General features: G+C 34.2%; 2 protein-coding genes across 5 annotated transcripts; one reads left to right on the top strand and one right to left on the bottom strand.

Moving 5' to 3' along the window:
- The first annotated feature begins 2,588 nt into the window (after positions 1-2,588).
- LOC127128009 (uncharacterized) lies at positions 2,589-6,449 on the top strand. Its single transcript, XM_051057267.1, has 9 exons — positions 2,589-2,971; positions 3,060-3,175; positions 3,829-3,882; positions 3,979-4,003; positions 4,243-4,365; positions 4,557-4,723; positions 5,221-5,290; positions 5,655-5,753; positions 6,051-6,449. The coding sequence occupies exons 1-9, from the start codon at positions 2,816-2,818 to the stop codon at positions 6,129-6,131; spliced, it is 891 nt and encodes a 296-aa protein (XP_050913224.1). The 5' UTR covers positions 2,589-2,815; the 3' UTR covers positions 6,132-6,449.
- Positions 6,450-7,203: 754 nt separating this feature from the next.
- On the bottom strand, positions 7,204-16,293 carry LOC127128008 (uncharacterized). 4 transcript variants are annotated; one of them, XM_051057263.1, is made up of 6 exons: positions 16,113-16,288; positions 13,767-13,800; positions 10,271-10,302; positions 10,044-10,161; positions 9,786-9,938; positions 7,204-7,614 (listed from the first exon to the last, which is right to left on the bottom strand). In XM_051057263.1, the coding sequence occupies exons 1-6, from the start codon at positions 16,262-16,264 to the stop codon at positions 7,405-7,407; spliced, it is 699 nt and encodes a 232-aa protein (XP_050913220.1). In that variant the 5' UTR covers positions 16,265-16,288; the 3' UTR covers positions 7,204-7,404. The 4 variants fall into 4 exon arrangements, with proteins under 4 accessions (XP_050913220.1, XP_050913221.1, XP_050913222.1 ...); XM_051057264.1 differs by having other exon boundaries at positions 13,652-13,800; positions 16,113-16,228; XM_051057265.1 differs by having other exon boundaries at positions 13,671-13,800; positions 16,113-16,228.
- Between the last annotated feature and the right edge of the window lie 2,612 nt (positions 16,294-18,905).

The following is an 18,905-nucleotide window of genomic DNA, read 5'->3' as shown; positions in this document are numbered from 1 at the left end:
CCTTGGTCTTACCGAGTACTCGTCTTCCACCCAAAAATAAACTTAACCAATCAAACTCATTTTTGCCCAATCGCAATCAAAATTAAATATTTTTCATAAACAGATGATGTTTCATCCATTCTACCGCGATACAGACAAATACTTAAGCCTCCCATGCACGAGCATACAAGCAACATTTAACCTCTAGAATGCAATCAAATAAGATTTATTCTACCGGATACAAACGAATGCTTAAGCCTCTCATGCGCGAGCATACAAGCAACATTTAACCGCTAGAATGCGACCTAATGATTGTTCATTAAAATTAACCAAGACATACGTGGTTTTCTACTAAGAACTATACAGCTTTGAATTCATCATCGTACCTGAGGATACCTAGAAGCAAGACTAGCAATACTATCAAACACCCTAATAAAAAACTTATTTTTAGTCATTTTCTTTTTCCTTTCAACCTTTAATAGCTATAAGAAATCAAATAACTCAACCTAACACTCTTATTCGCAAAACGAACGAGCACAACATATATGAGGGGTGCTAATATCTTCCCCTCGCATAACTGACTTTCAAACCTGAATTTGGTTGCGACGACCATTTTCTTTTTCATTAAGGGTTTTATCGATATTTTCCCTTTCCTTTTTGGAATAAATAAGCTTCGGAGGTGACTCTGTTATTATATCGAGCGTGCGAACACCCAAGTTAATTTCACATCGCGACAACGGGAAGTAGTTGGATGTATTCTGGTCCTCAATCCCCTATACTTTTCCCCATGGTAGTTACCTTGTGCTATGATCCATTGAGCAAATCATTGTTTTCTTTAGGTCGGGGCTGATGGCCATATGGTCGACTCTGAACAAATTTATTCTTCATCCTTCAACAATTCTTTATTTTTCTTTCTGTCACTCGTTGTCTCTCAACTACGGATGGTAATGGACAGGTTTTGGGTACCGTACTATAGTACTCGTCCTCATACCCGCGGTTTAAAAAATCCTTGTACTCGAGCTCATATCTGTGTGAGCACCAACATTTGTACCTGTACCCTATGGGTATCTAAGTACACATTCTCATGTCCGTTTACCCGAATTTTTCTAATAAAAATTTATCGATCCATTATAATTTATCATGTCATTTTAATTTTTTAACATTTAAAAAAATGGAAGGATGTTATTGTTGAGTTCAGAAATAAACATACACTTATATTAAAATGCATACAAGTTTAATAGTGATGTATTTAACAAAATTGATAAGTATATATGTGTATATAATAATGAAAATAAAAAAATATATAAATATATATTGTGCGGGTATGGGACGAAATGGATATTAAGATACTTGTATTTGCGCCCATATTTGGTTATTTTAGTGGGTAATTGTCAGTGTCCATAATTGTACCCATTTTGCGGGTTTTTATTCTGCTTGTTGTGATTAATTTTTACTGGTATCCATTGGATGTGTGTCAAATTTCCATCCATATTCTCAATGATCTAATCACATCCTTTGCGCGATTGTTATTTCTTCATCAAACTATTCAAAATAATTATATTCTTTTTTCTCCGCCACCTTAAAACGACCACAACCATTAAACATTATTTCAGAATTCTCATAAGTCCATAATATCATTAATAAAACTCAAAATCACACCTACATATATTCCTTATTCCCTATTTTTCTTAGACCTGACTGCGTGGTTATGATGCATGAGAAACTTGAATCATCCATGAAATCGAAAAACGTGACGGAATGAAAGAATGATGAAGTTTAGGAATGGCAGAGAGGAGAAAAGGAATATATATATATATATATATATATATATATATATATATATAATATATATATATATATATATATATATATATAGAGAGAGAGAGAGAGAGAGAGAGAGAGAGAGAGAGAGAGAGAGAGAGAGAGAGAGAGAGAGAGAGAGAGAGAGAGAGAGAGAGAGAGAGAGAGAGAGAGAGAGAGAGAGAGAGAGAGAGAGAGAGAGAGAGATGAGGTTAAAGGTAGTGCAATGTCAGTGTAAAGAAGTATTACACTGACATCCAATCAAAATATTTCATATTGCCAAATCATAACAGTATTTTAAAAATAAAAGTGTGATGTGGGGGGATACACGAGTCTCATTGGTTGACAGTGTAAAAATATTTTCTCTCTATAGAGAGATATTAATTGTTATGCACTGTCACTGTAAAAAAATTTACACTGTCAATGCATCACAATCATCCGTTTGTATTATTTTTTAAGTTGTTAAAATAAAAGTCAAACATTTTAAATAAATCAATGGTTGTGATTAACTGACAGTGTAAAAAATCTTTACACTGTCAGTGTATATCAATTAAATTCATATATATATATATATATATATATATATATATATATATATATATATATATATATATATATATATATATATATATATATATATATAAAATAAATTTTGATATATTTAACAATGACATATAATTCATTGTCACGTCACTAAAATTTAGTTTCATATTCAAAAGGATTAAAATTCTAATAAAAGAACTAAAATCCTGAATTTTATAATGGAGAAAACAAAATAGAAAAAAAATGAAAATAGGAGAAACAAAATGATCTTGTTAGATTGCGTGTCACTCGATTGTCATCCATGTGGAGTGGCGCATATAGTCACTCAATTTTACTCACAAAATGTGTTATCCATATATTTTAGAATGCAAATTTGTAATTTTAGTTCTTACGCATAATTTGATCGACTAATACAATACACGATACCGATCACCGCATCAAAATTCCCTTTGCATTATCTGTTGCTACAACCATCTACAAAGCACGGTTAGAAATGGAAATGGCTCGTCTTTGTGGCCATAAACCACTGCGTTTCGACGCTCTCTCACGAAACCGCCACAACCACAATTCCCGAGGACTAGTACTATCCATGGCTATCAAACGAAGCCCCAAACGTCTCAAATACACAGATACAACTCGCTTCAACAAGGTCACAATACTCTTTCTCTCTTCTCTTTACAGTTTACAGTTAGTTAGTTACGCTTTGGAGTTTGAAATTGAATTGAACAAGATAACAGGAAGGAGGTTTGGTTTACATTGAAGCTGATCCATCTGGCTCTGATTCATGGAAATTGGAACCTGTTGTTAATCTCTTGAAACAAGGTGCTGTTGGTGTCATCCCTACTGATACACTGTCAGTCCTTCTTATTTGCTTGCTCGCTCGCTCTTACACTTAAATTTTAATTAGAACAGTATCATACATCATATATTATCAGATTAAATGCTCATTTTGATATGCAAAATTGTTGCACATTGTTACCATGGTTTTAAGTTGCGGTCATTGCGGTTGCTGCGCTGTGCATTTTAGCCATTGCGGCGTGTATTTTGATTGAGAAGAGTTTGAAATACACCGTTGAAAAACACTTGATATTAAGATTTTTAGAAGTAAATTGAGTTTTGGATTCTAAATATTGAGTTTTGACGAAAATGCTTTAAGAAACCTGGGCGATGCGGTTGCTAATGTAGGAGGAGTGTGATTTCAAATCACAATGCAATTGTGGTCTAATGCAATTGCGGAGACTATCGCATCAGCAATATTGCGGCCAAAACCATGATTGTTACTATAGTCTCTGAATGTGTAAAAGAAAATAAATCATTGAGTGTATTGTTTGATAGACATGTTCAAAGACTAACAAAAAATGCATCCAATGGTTATATTGACTAACTAGAGACACTGTTAAAGGATGCGTTTTTGTAGTTTCGGTTAATTTAGAGACTATGAGTAGTAGAGGATTTGTTTTCATGGAAGTCATTCTTTTTTTTCTTCTTTCTTTTGTCTATACATAGATATGCAATAGCATGTGACCTAACAAACAACTCAGCCATTGAACGACTACGAAGGTAGGTGTAGTGTAACTTTGTTAATCTCAATCATGTTTGATTAATTTCTCCCTAAATCACTATATTAACCAAGGGTATATTTGTGTTGTGTTGCAGAATCAAGAATATAGACGCTTCAAAGGTGAGTAACACAGTTAGCTTGTCTTTGTTGAGTTGTTCTTGTGCTGCCAATTGGATATCTATTCGATACGATTTTCATGGTCGGTTGCTTGTCACACATGTACAATCACTTTACTTTGTGTTTAGGTTTGATTTTGTTGATCACAGCTTCAAAAATTTCTCTATGTATGTTGGTACTTGGTATGTAGTAATGCTACTTCTTGAAGTCGTTGATGATTATGGTACCTCTGTTACTTGTAGCCGCTTAGCATCTTATGCCACTCATTTCGCGACATAGATAAGTACACAGCTGGGTTTCCGTGCGGTGATGGTCAGGGCCATGCAAATTTATTCAAAGCTGTTAAGCTTTGCTTACCTGGTCCCGTAAGTATTCTCTCAGAAACTAATTAATGATTTTTTTCTCATTTAAACATGTTGTACCATCTAAATTTAGTACAATTTGTAATATCGTGTCTTTATGTTGGTGAATCCTATGGTTTTAATGCCAATTTTAGTGTCTATGCTCTTTAGTTATTGACAATTTGTTGCTAACACTAGTCATGTTTGAGTGACAGTACACTTTCATCTTAATGGCTAGCAAAGCGTTACCAAAACAGTGCATAAGATTTGGAACTACTTCTGCCAAATATGCATCAAGAAAAAATGTCGGTGTCCGTATGCCTGACGATGCAATTTGCCAAGCAATACTAAAGGAGATGACTGCACCATTAATATGCACAAGGTTTATTTAATTTATTGGGTCATTTTTTTGCTTGGAAAAAATATATTTGTTAGGCAAATAATAGGTCGAGGAGACCACCCTGAAAAACACATCGCTTTGAAATGGTAAAATAAGATACACAGTAGAACTAATGAAGTGACATATATAAATTTTAGAATTTCCGTCTTAATTGGGGTCTGCTCCTAGCCACCCTATTGAGCCATTTTGGCTGCCTTCATTGCACTCAACACCTTCATTTGTGTTGGGTGTGAAGAGGTGGTGGATTCAGTCCCACGTTGCCTGGAGATGTATCCTTCAACATACCTTACAAGCCCTTTTTTTAGTTGAGTTAGGTTCAATCCAAGTTCTTAGAACCTTTCATGTAGATGACTATAACCTTTGTGACGGTATTAGGTATCGGCTCCTTATTTTGCATAATTGTTGCATTAGAGAATGGAGCATAATAGTTGATGCTTGCACCTGAATATTACCTTGGAACTTTTTCATCTGTATTTTAGCATCAAGTTCCTCAATGAAGACGAATGGATGATTGATCCAGTTATGATAGCTGATACATATGGACCAGAGGTATCGCCGTTTCTATTGTATCATTATTTTTCCAGTATAAATAAGTATGGAATAATGATTTTAGCCCCTTCTCAAACAAAAAGGGAAAATATGAATTGCATTTTCTATGCTTGTTAGAAATAGGCAATGTCATGTTCACGACACATTATATATGCATGTCATTTTTCTTTACGGATTCGAGTTTTGCATTTACACGTAAAGAATGCTTGAAATCAAATACATGATTTTCAGACTAATTGTTACAAATCTACATGGTATGCTTGGCTCTACCAAACATAAAAAGTTTGGTAGTTGATTATATTCTTTACTAATAAGTTTTATTGCTTTTACAAAAGATCTTAAAACCATTACTTCGGTTTTTCAGGGCCTTGATTTTGTTGTTGATGGTGGTGTAAGATTGGCACAGTCGTCCACTGTGGTCGACATGACCAAATTGCCTCCCAGAGTTCTCCGGGAAGGAAAGGTAGTTATCTGTTAATTTGAAGTTTATAGAAACATCTCCAATACAGATTCCATATGCAAGAACCGGTTTTTAGCCATTGTGCCATTGGAGACCATATAGACAGCACATGTGCAAACTGTTCTATAAAAAACTTAAATTTTAAGGGTTCAATGATGGGGTCAATTTTAATTTCTGAAGAGTTCTACCATCAGAGTGAAATTATTTTGGGTTCATAAATACAACGTGTTTATGACTTACTAAAAGTAAGCTAAGAATGGATTCTATCAGTGCTTTTAATATGACTCTAAATTATTTCAGGGTACAATTTCAAACTGGATGGTATTGGAAGAAGATCAGGAAACTGATGTTGAAGAGGATCTCATCCCTGCTGCCATATGAATGTTAATAATCTATTTTGATTGAAGATTTAGCATCCAAAACCAGTTAATGACATAAGCACAAGGTGGAAAAAATTTGTAAATAAAAATTATACTTTTGTAAATGTTGACATAGTTGACCATGTACCCTAAATTACTCATAGGGCTGCCTGGATTCTTTTTGTAATTAGTTAAATTTGTTTTGTCAAGATCTTGGGACATTTTAGGACATGCCTTCAATATTTGGTGTGTTCTACATTGTGAAGCTCCCACACTCCAAAATGGTTAAAATACACTTATCTTGTTATACCCATTATAACATTCTGCTTCATACCCTTCACTCCATTTCATTCCATTTTTGCTCTATAGGTAATAGAATCCTTTATTTCCATTTGAAGTTTTATGGGTAAAAGAACTCATAACCTTTACAATGTAATTGCCACAATATGATTATTTTTTTAGGCTTAGTTTGCAGGGAGGAGGTGAGGGTTTTGAAAAATAAGAAAGATGGGATGAAATGAATAAGATTTTAGTTGGGAAGGTTTCGGAGTTTGTTTTTCTTCCTATCACCAAAAAAAAGCCTAATTCAAAAAAAATCAAATTTTATATTGGAGAAGAATTTTGGAGAATTTAGACCAATTGTTTAAATATAAATTTTATTATTATAGTATTTCAAAAATTAAAAATAAATGTATTTTATCATTTAATCAAAATTATTTTTTCAAAAAATGTTTAAAAAATTTCTAATTTTTTTAAAAGCTCATTTTTCAAAGTCCTCCTTTTTCATCCCCTCCAAACTCAAAAATAAAATCTTAAATAAAATCTTAGGATCTGTTGAGGAATTGAATTTTGAGGATTGATATATCTTGAAATGTATTTGATATTTTTTAAATATTTACAATAACAATATGATTTAATATAGTTATGTATTATATTACTTTTAAACATTTTAAAAATATCGAACACAATTCAAAGTAACCAATTTGAACCAACTCTCAAATGGACCCTTAGGATGCAACTGCTTTTTAACATCACCAGATCATAAGTTGGAAATATATTTTTGGATAAGAAACAAAGCAATCATTGGAAGAATATATTAAGAAATTCTAAGTTTTCTATTTAGAGTAACAAAGCCAACAGCATTTGCATTGCATTTGCTTTTCTTAAGTTTCCTGTAGAAGTAACACAGCCACGGGACTAACTCAGGTTCGTATAAAAATCATGTTCGTCAACTCATTTTTTTAACCCAACAACGAGATCTTCTAGTGCTAGTCATTAAGTACTAAAATGAAATCTCAACTTGTGTCCATTTGTTCTCCATCTTCAATTTGATCTTGCCTAATCTCGTTACCATTTTCATATTTCTGTGTTTCAGTTTCTTCTTCGCCCTCGGAGATTTCTTTTGATGTCTCTTCGTTAGATCGTGCTGGTAATGTTTTTTCTACCAGTTCTACTATTTCAGCTATCTCTTCATCTGGAAAACGGACAGTACAATCCTCTATAATCTGCAAAATAATTAAAAGTTAACAAACTGATAACAATTATGCAAATACATGACATTCAAATGCATATTGTTAGTCATATAGACCAAAACTTTACCTAGAACTAGAGCAGAAGAAATCAGTGTCTAGAAAAAGATATAAGAAAATTCTTAGCATACAATTATCAATTTATCATCAAACACAATAGAGCACACTAGGCTTAACTCATGCACATCTAGTTTTTCATTATCAGTAAATACCATGACAGACACGCAATTCTGATGGTCTCGGATTCCGTACCCAGTTACAAGACAACCAGCCAGGAACTGAGATACCTCAAAAATGCATTTTACAAACAAACAAGAATATGATCGTGAGCCAATGTCACTCTACAATGAAAATATGAAGGTAGATGTAGCACATATCAAACCGGAAGAATGATAAGCTCTAAGAGCTTTAATTGGGCAAAAAATTCTGTATAATTTGTTGATATAGGATGAACAAGTTTAAAGAAGTCATTAAACCCCAGTGGTCAAAGTTAAAGTGAAACCCTTATTGTAAGTGTTGAACCATATAATGTATTACTCATTGTCGGTTACAAGATAGAGACTGACTTTGAAACCAATAACAAATGATCCGTCTCATATATAATCATGATCATTTTCATGCCCAAAATCAATTGCAAATTTATGATATATAGGTGTGGAAGTAATTTCTCATAAAACCCAAGAACTTAACCTAGGTAAGACTATAACATCAAAACCCAACAAACCAATATTCTTTTGATTCAAAATAGAAAATTAAGTAACGAACCTCCCAATATAACCACCATCTATAAGACTAACCATAAACTAAACGTTTTTCAGGACCCCAGAATGCTTGGTGATGTATTCAAGCACAAACTACAGAGTTACTATCCTAAAATAAAACACAACTCAATATGAAGATTTTATAATTAAAAAAAAGGAAGAAATCGTGTTTTGATATGCTTAATTATTCTTAATCACTTGGTGGCATTCAATCTATGTGCCTAACATGACCTCACATAATAGAAAAGGGGTGTCTGACACTCATAAGACACAACACAAGAAATTTCATGCAATTATTTCTATTTTTTCAAAAGAATAGAAATGATTGAACACTATGTCTGTATGCCAGTGTTGTACCTCGTGTGTGCCTCATAGTAAGCTACTCTCAAAAGAATAAGAAACAAAACAAGAAACATTACATTTTCTGAAGTAATATTAGGTTTCTGAGCATTGTGTTTTTCATATGCTCATTAAAATTTACTTCAGCAGGTGAATTAATATACAAGCTAACTCACTTCTTCGGAACTGATAACAAATATAAGAATTCAGAAATAGACAATTGGATGATGGTGGAAAGTCGTATACACTAAGCATGAATTAAAATTAAATTTTCAGGATATTACTTAATCGACAGAGTTTTATTTTCAGGAGATTACTTCAACTACTGCATACAAAACTTATAATCTTAACCTAAACTTATGCAGAAACGGTGATAGAGTAAAAAGAATGGAAAGGAATCCAGTCTTGACTATTTGATGCTTTAAATTTCAAAGTGATATATCATTTTTAAATTTTAGAACTCTACACATAATACTTGTCTTACAAAAATTTCTGCTGAACTTATGCGGAAATGAAGCATTGTTTCAAATATTTAGCAAAAGTAATATCAAATCATTGCATTATAGAAAATGACACCTCCATGCAATGAGCATTGTTTCTGGCAAGGAAAAGTTGAAGAATACAAACATTACAAGATCTTTTAAATTGGACATCATGTTTTTCATATGCTCATTAAAAGTTGCTTCAGCAAGTGAATGAATATACAAGCTAATTCACTTCTTAATAACTGATAACAAATATAAGAGAACAATAAGTAATTCAAAAAATATTTAGTTATAAGGTCTGGTATGGATTGTGAGTGTTGTAGACCCCGGGTTAGCAAGTTCAATTCCTACTCATTAAACATTTGTGTTACTACTAACCGCTTAGCTACAAAGCTTCAAACCCCGACAGTCCGACACTTCAAAGCTAAATAAAAACAACAGAAACTACATATTGCAGAAAATGTGAACGCATAAAGAAAATGCAGAGCTAAGTCGCTAACGTACCATCTAACAGATTACTCAGACATAAAATAAATGAGAAGAACATAGTTATGACACTTACATGAAATAATTCCACTTCGGCAGCTGGTCTGATGTTTAATACATTCAGAACCTCAGCCTGTGACAGCTCATGCTTTTTAATACTTGTCAAATATTCTTTGACGCTCTCTCTTGTTTGACTACCAGCTGCAGTATTAACTAAATAATCGTAAACCTGTAATCACAAAAAGCTTAAATAGCATTACTATCTATGGCAACAAATATAATCACAAATAAAAAAGGGTTATCTATGACCAATTGTCTTAGCAGAAAAACAAACCTTGTATTCGGACATTGCTACTTTGGCAATAACCCGTGTTGGATCTTTTGAAGCTCCTTTAGCTCGTATGAAATCAAGGACCTCAAAATTTGTAAGTGCAGAAACATTGGCCTCCAAGCTATGAAAAGATAATTAAAAACATCAATAATGTCTCATTAGAGAAAGAAAGAGAGAATCATTTGAGACATTTTTGCACAACAATTTTGAAAAGAATGGTAGTGACATACATTTTCATCTCTTGCAGCAAATAATGTCTCTCCTGCAACAAAACCGAATAAGTAAACAACATAACAATTACATAAATGAATTTTCATAAAATACAACAAATGGCGCTGCTAATACAGTTAAACTGCAGGAAAAGAAATGAAATCAGAGGTACGAGAGCTGTATGTTTTTCCTCAATTGAGAGAATAGTATAACACTGTTTAAAAATAAAAATAACGCAATAGAGCATGAACTTGGTCTGCCAAACAATAACAGTTATAGAAGTCTCGGGAACGGTAATACAGCCGCAACTGCAACCATATCAAGTTGTCAATACAGACTCGTAAACTTGACTTGTAGGTTTACCTAGGGATGCCCATGGTAATTATTTACATAACTAATCCAGAACAATTTATCTTAACTGGATATTATAACCAACCCACCATTGGTTTTGTTTGTGATTACAAAACCAGATATAAAATTGGTTATATCCACAACCAAATTTATGATCGGTTATGGACTTCATAACCAGTTTTCAATTTTAAAATTGGTTCCGGGTAAAAAAAATCCAGTTTTCAAAATCTGGTTTTTTAGTTCTATTGAATTAGGAGAGACTAAGAGACATTTAGGTTAAAGCGTGTGTTTTTAAAAGCATTACGGAGACCTTATTATATAGCGAGAGATTACAACTAATTACATGATATAGTCGATGTGGGACTATTCTATATACAAATATTCTCAACACTATATTTACAAATATCAACACTCTCCCTCAAGCTTGAGCATATAAGTCAAATGCATCAAGCTTGTTACATATATAATTAGTTATGGGGCTTCGCAGAGATTTTGTAAACACGTCTGCCAATTGATTATTAGAGTTGACAAAGCTTGTGACAATGTCACATGACTCGATCTTCTTTCTAACAAAGTGACAGTCTATCTCAATATCTTTCGTCCTCTCATGGAAGACTGGATTTAAAGCAATATGCAATGCAGCTTGATTATCACAAATAAGTGTCATTGGTCTTGCTTTTTCAATTTGAAGTTCCTTGAGCAACTGTTTTAACCAAATAAGTTCATATGTTGCCATTGCCATGGCCCTATACTCTGTCTCAGCGCTTGATCTTACAACTACGTTTTATTTCTTACTTTTCCAGGATATAAGGTTTCCTCCAACAAGTACACAATACCCAGAGGTGGATCGTCTATCAATGGGAGACCCTGCCCAATCAGCATCAGAGTATCCAATTATCTGAGTATGTCCTTTATCTTCATTACACTAAACCTTTTCCTGGAGCACATTTGATGTATCTCAGAATCCGGATAACAGCATCCATGTGTTCCTGACAAGGGGAATTTAAGAATTGACTTACCATACTAACCCCAAAAGAAATGTCTAGACGTGTGACTGTGAGATAATTCAACTTTCCAACCAATCTCCTATACCTTCCTGAGTCAGATAAAGGCTCCCCCTGATTTAGGTAGTAGTTTGACACTTGGATCCATAGGAGTATCAGCTGGTTTAGCATTCAACAAACCTGTTTCTTCCAAAATATCCATAGTATATTTCCGCTAAGAAATCACCAAACCACCTTTAGATTGTGCTACCACAATACCCAAGAAATAGCGGAGTTTACCAAGGTCTTTTGTCTGAAATTGAATCGAGAGATGTTGTTTTAACTGGAGTATACCCTGTTGATCACTACCAGTTATGACAATATCATCTACGTACACAATAAGATAAATACACCCTTGGGCTGAGTGACGATAAAAAACAGAATGACCAGCTTCACTACGGACCATACCAAACTGGTGTAATACAGCGCTGAATCTGCCGAACCAAGCTCTCGGAGATTGCTTAAGACCATAAAGAGACCTGTGTAACCTACCCACCATATTCGATGACTCCCGCTGAGCAACAAATTCAGGCGGTTGCTCCATATATATTTCCTCTTCAAGGCCAATGTCGAATGGCTGCAATGGCTAGAAGAAGTCTAACAGATGCCATCTTGGCTATAGGCAAGAAGGTATCACTATAATCCAATCCAAAAATCTGAGTGTATCTTTTGGCTACCAAGCGAGCTTTAAATCGATCAATCTTACCATCTGGACCAACCTTCACTGTATAAAGCCAACGACAACCTACTAAAGATTTCCCAGGGGTAGAGGAACCAGTTCCCAGATACCACTGCTTTGAAGAACACACATTTCATCAATCATTGTTGGCCTCCACTCAGGGTGAGATAATGCTTCACCTGGAGTTTTAGGAATAGAAACAGAAGACAAAGAAGACAAACAAGTATACTGCAAAGGGGAAAGACGATGATAACATAAATCAATATAATGTGGAGAAGGATTTCGTGTTTGACGTATACCTTTTCGAAGGGCAATAGGAAGATCAGACTCAGGTTGCAGGATCGGATCCGGTGTTGGCGGAGGCGTCGGAGAAGAGTCTGCAATGACCTCAGGGACAGGGACGACAGACGTTGGGCGACAACGCTGATATGTTTGAAGTGGTCAAGAAGTAGGGGGGTCAGGAGCCATAGACTGGTGGGGGATAATGGTAGGCGGGACATTAATAACTGCCGGAAAAGGTGTGGGGGTACTTTCTTGAAGAGGTTCCGGAGATACTGGGTTGGACCCGAAATATGGAACAGACTCGAAGAAGGTAACATCGGCCGATATGAGGTATCGTTGTAGAGTATGAGAATAACAACGATAACCCTTTTGGGAACGATGATAACCAAAAAAGAGACACTTTAGTGATCGAGCTGCTAGTTTATCAAGACCAGGGGAGAGATTGTGTACAAAACACGTTAACCCGAATACTCGAGGAGGAATTGGGTGGAGAGGAGAGTTTGGAAACAGGATTGAATGAGGGATTTTATTATTAAGGGCAGATGAGGGCATGCGATTTATGAGGTAACATGCCATGAGCACCACATCCCCCCAAAAACGGAGAGGAACATTACCATGGAGAAGTAGGGTCCGAGTGGTTTCTACAAGATGCCGATTTTTGCGTTCGGCTACCCCATTTTATTGGGGTGTATGAGGGCAAGATGTTTGGTGAAGAATACCATTGGATGACATAAAAGTTTGAAACCGTTGGGATAAATATTCACGTGCATTGTCACTTTACGAATAGACAAGCCAAATTGAGTTCTTATTTCTCGATAAAATTGTTCAAAAATAGAAAACAATTCAGATTTGTTCTTCATTAAAAATAGCCATGTGCAACATGAAAAATCATTAATAAAAGTTACAAAATATTTGGACTCAAAAGTAGACACGGTACGCGAGGGACCCCAAACATTGGAGTGAACTAAAGCAAAAGGGGACGCAGCCCGTTTATTGACTCGATCAGGAAATGTAAAGTGGACAATTTAGATAGACTAGGCACCAACTTTTATAGTTTGGGAAGACCTGGATGACCTAACTGCGCATGTATAATGAGTGGAGAATCTGTGGTGGAGAATGTGGTAGATGACATAGAGAAGTAGTAGAGGCCTTGAGACTCACATCTGACGCCAATCGTCTGTCCCGAACTCCGATCCTGCAGAGTAACATTACTATCAGTAAAGATGATAGAACAATTAAGGGAACGAGTTAAACGACTGACTGACAGTAAATTAAATGGGCAATTAGGTACATATAGGACAGAAGTAACAGAGAGAGATGGTAAAATTTGGACAGTACCAATCCCTTGGGATCGGGTTTGAGAACCATTTGCGGAAGTTATACTCGGTAAGAAACCAGGGGTAGAGAGGGAAAAAAAAGACCTTTATTACCGGTAACACGATCAGACGCACCAGAATCGAGGACCCAAGGACCAATAGGAGACTTTGATACCATATTAAATTAGGAGAGACTAAGAGACATTTAGGTTAAACCATGTGCTTTTAAAAGCACTACGGAGACTTTATTATATAGAGAGAGATTACAATTAGTTACATGATATAGTCGATGTGGGACTACTCTATATACAAATATTCTCAACACTATATATTTACAAATATCAACAAGTTCAAAACTGGTTTCGACATAAAGTCCAGCTTTTAATATTGGATTTTATATATAAAATGATTTTTTCATAGTTATAAGCTTTAACTGACTTTTAGTATGTTCCGCTAACTAGAAACAGTTCTAGCATAATTTAGTTCTATGAAGTGTGAACTACGCATAATTTGATGAGTTTACTATGATATGTATTTTCACCTGTAAATAAAGAGCATTTATCCATTCCAAGAAATTTGGAAAAACAAAATTAAGAGCTGTTGTTGCATTGCATGGTTAATCACGAATGACAAACAAATATAATGAAGAAACTTTCAAATTACATGCAACTCTATGAAAGTAGAGACTCAATGTTGTTGTAACCTGCATTTTTCACAGCAATGCATAACATCTTCATGATCCAAAACTATTAACCCATTATATCACAGCATAACCAAATGGTAGTTGTAGCATAATTCATTAAATGAATTAAACTTTAATTAATTCAAATATATAAAAGCAAGCAAACTCAGCAAAGTTAGAATGGCAATGACAACAGGACATGAAAATGTGCTTGTGTACTATAGCAAAATTGCTAGAGCATGGTTATCAAAAGTAAACCAACAAATAATTAAAGGATAAGAGTGTTTACATTAATTAAAATTTTCATTGTTTCAAAGATTCGAAATAGTAGACAAATCAAATACATATAAAAAGGCTTCATAAACTCTCTATTCCCTCTGATAGAAAATACAACCCATTCCACAATTCTAAGCAATAAATAATAAATAGATACATTTGGCACTAATAATGAAGCAATAGTCTATGATTGAACACATAGTTCAAGAAAGTAAATAATTTATGGTTTCAACCAAAAAAAAAAAAGGGACAAAACAGTTATTAATGTGAAGAATATTTTCAAACTAATATTTTCCAAAATTATTGATGTAGGGAGCATCATGAACTTAACATAGCAATAACAACAACTAAACCTTATCGCACTAAGTGGAGTCAGTTTTTGCCATAATGTTCTATCAAGGATAGTGCTAATATCCAAATCACTAATCTCGAAATTTTTCTTAATAACTTCTCTCATAGTCTCTCTAGGTCCTCTTCTTCCTCTAATTATTTACCTTCTTTTTATCTAGTTTACCCTTCTTACTATAGAATTTACAAGTCTTCTCTCTACATGTTCAAACCCTCTAAGTCTATTTTCCACCAACTTCTCCATTATAGATGTTACCCCGACACTCTCTCTAATATTTTTATTTCTAGCTTTAATCTGTCGAGTCTTATCACACATTCACCGCAACATCCTCATCTCTGATACCCTTAATTTATTCTCGTATCGATTCTTAACCACCCAACATTTTGTCTCATACAAAATCGCAGAGCTTTGCATCACATAAAATACCTGATGCCTTTCTCCATTTCATTCAGCTCGCTTGAATTCGATGTTTCCATCTCCTTTTATTTCTTCATCTTTTTGTATTTAGGACCGAAAATATTTAAACAACTTAGAGGTAAATTACAAAAACCAATAGTTATTGAGTGAGAAAAGAAATATAGAGCTTGTTAGATAAGGGTAAACCAACAAACCCTAGGTTTACCTGATATTAAATTGGTACATACACGATATTGAAAACACACAATGGTGAACAAAATCAAAATTAATTCAAGAACACAGACAGTGAAAAAAAAAACAGATGAAAAACACGGTAATAAAGTGTGTTTGAAGAAATCATATGAAAAACTAAACCCACAGTGAGATGAATAGAGCAACACTAACAATTTGACTCGAATTTGGTATTAAAGCATAGTATGATTCCAAAATACGAAAAGAGAAAGAAAATCTGAAACAATGTTTCTCACTTTATCCGGCGGCCTTCCTTCCTTCCTAGCAACGAAGAACTTCGGCTGTGTTGGTTGGAACTGCGGCGAATAGGCGGCGAGTTTGGTGGAAGGGCGCGCGCTGCTATTGTTTTTCTTTTTTTCAAGTTCAAATATTGAATAATAAAATGCATTTATTTTGGTCTTGGGTGAATTGGATTTTGTTTGGGATTTTGTTTATATATAGCATAGAGTTCAATCGTGATTTTAATATAAATTATTTATATGATAAAATATATGATATAAATTTTGTTTGCAATATGTAATATTTATGTATTAAATTTTGTTTGAAATGAGAAAATTGTATTATAATGTGATTTTATTCAATAGTTTTTTTTTAATAAAATCAATATTATGAGTGGAATAATTTAATGGTTATGAATACCCTATTATAGAAAATCAAAATAGGTTACACAAAAATTAAATTTTGTGTTTATATATTGTTATAGATTTTTCAAAATCATAAGAAGAAGAAAAATTCACCGTTTATTAAGCAAATAAACATAAACATTAACAGAGACATTAAGTGACATTGTTGCTTAATAGTAATGAAAATCATGGAATTGAAATCATAAATATCTCTCGTTTCACTGCAAAATAAATGAAGTAAATTTTAGTAGTAAAAAATATAGTGTAATCTAGTGAGTACACGCCAAGTGTGACATTGAAAAAATATAGTTGAACGATCAAACAAAATAGATAAATATTTGAGGTTGTGACAACAAAATTTCTTTAAAAATTAAATTTTTGGTCAAATCTCCTTCTTCTCCCTCTACTTTTTAGTCTTTAATTAGCACTCTTGTTGCAGTCTGCGAAACACCACTTGATAAAGCAATATACAATTGTCCGTCACTAAAAACATGTCGTGGAAGATAAATTCTGACATTTTAAATTGTTTGTCTTTGTGTTTTATTTATAGTGATTGCAAAACTTAGTTTGACAGGAAATTGTTTTCTAATAAGCACAAAAGGAAGTCTCGCACCATGTTACCACAAGAAATTGATAGGGCATGTTGAAGGCGTAATTAATGAAAGCGTCTTATGGATTTAAGGATTATACCCCACCAAGGGGAGGTTTGAAAGAAAAGCTAAGCCCAAGATAAGCAAGAGCTGGGAAAACCACAAGTTACTAGAAGATGAAATCGACGGAAGAAGCAAGTTTGGTCGAAATTCGTTCTGTCGACTGAACCGGAGATTGGGACTTGAGAAATTCTTGATTGTACCAAACACATAGGGGATGGTGTCGACATAAATACCTGAGCGGGATAAGTTTGAAATTCAAAATGACTAGCAGTTACAAGGAGAACAAGCGCCAAAGATATGAAGCAGTTTTTAGATCGTGTGGCACGACGTATGTCTACAGACAGTTATTTTTTAGTAGTTTTGTTTGTAGATAGTTTCTTTAGTTCATTATAAATAGGGGATCCCACAGAGGACCCCGGGTGTTCACTTTGTACCAAAATCACTTGTAAAAAACTTCACATTCCCAACGCGAGGAAGCAAGAGTTTTCAAGAGTGCTATGTACGTGAATCACCACATTTACTTCAATGCAACTTCCTTATTTTTCAATTGTTCCCGTTGAACACTTTATTTTAATTTCGTTTACGTTTGAATTATCCTTTTATGTTGCCGTCTACGTTGTCGACACTAATTCTATTACGATAATAGAGTTCACCAAAAGCGTGTTCGTTGTGTATGTCTTTTGAATGTTATAGTGATGTCGGTCACGAGTCACCCATAGTCTATAGCATCATCATTTCGTGTGTAAAAACCTTTGCTTGTTCAATATTTTGTCAGAAGCCGTTTCTCACAAAGTTAATAGTCCGTCGAATTGAACGAGTTACCCTGTTACATTAGCACATGTCTTAGGATCAACTGGTTGATCCTGCAAGTAACCCTTAGTTTTAAGGCTTGGGGAGGACCAGCGATTGTTTACCAATTTCCACAGTAAACACACCAACAGTGGTTTTGAGCTTAATTCTTGGAAAGAAAGCTTTTTTTCCAGCATTGCGGCTTGTAAGTATTTCATCATCAAGCAAATTCATAAAAAAAAATACGACATAACAATCTTGTCCCATTACACAATCCAAATTTATGGTCTATGTTTCGCAACAACATCAGCGGAGCCCCTATTTTTATCTTTAAAATATGTGGTGGTAAAGTACCAAGAGCAATTGTGTGTAAGTATTCTTGTTGATATAGATTATGAGTATCACCCTCAACCTCATCAAAAGATAACAAAATATGTTCATCTCTAGGAAACTTATTAATAATCATGTCATTCAACATATGTACATCACAATTTTTGGGACTCTCTCCACCATATATGAAGCATCTCATCCATGGTTTTCTAATTGGGGAAACGTATGTTGTATAAGCTTTTTTATGGAGCTTTCTCCTTCCCATGATATTACAATTTCAGCAGACATCCTGACCATGTCATCCTCTTTAACAGGTTCATTGCCATCTTCAATCCTCATTAGAAACTGTGCAAAGTCGTGGTCATGAATTTATCGCATATTTTGGTGCAAATGTAGGATCTTTATGGTGGCCCATAATTGAGACCTAATAATACACGATGAAATCATTTGTCTTCTACTTTCTTTTTCACTAACAAGAAGCACCTGGCGAAAATCTCCTCCCATGATCATTATTTTTCCATCAAATTGAGCATTGATATTCATAATATCTTGCAGTGATTGATCTAATGCTTCCATACAACATCTATTTATCATGGTTGCTTCATCCCAAATGATTGTATTGGTTATTCTAATA

The sequence above is a fragment of the Lathyrus oleraceus genome, chromosome 3 (assembly GCF_024323335.1).
Source record: "Lathyrus oleraceus cultivar Zhongwan6 chromosome 3, CAAS_Psat_ZW6_1.0, whole genome shotgun sequence".
Taxonomy (NCBI): domain Eukaryota; kingdom Viridiplantae; phylum Streptophyta; class Magnoliopsida; order Fabales; family Fabaceae; genus Lathyrus; species Lathyrus oleraceus.
This window is presented reverse-complemented; position numbering and strand designations above follow the sequence as displayed.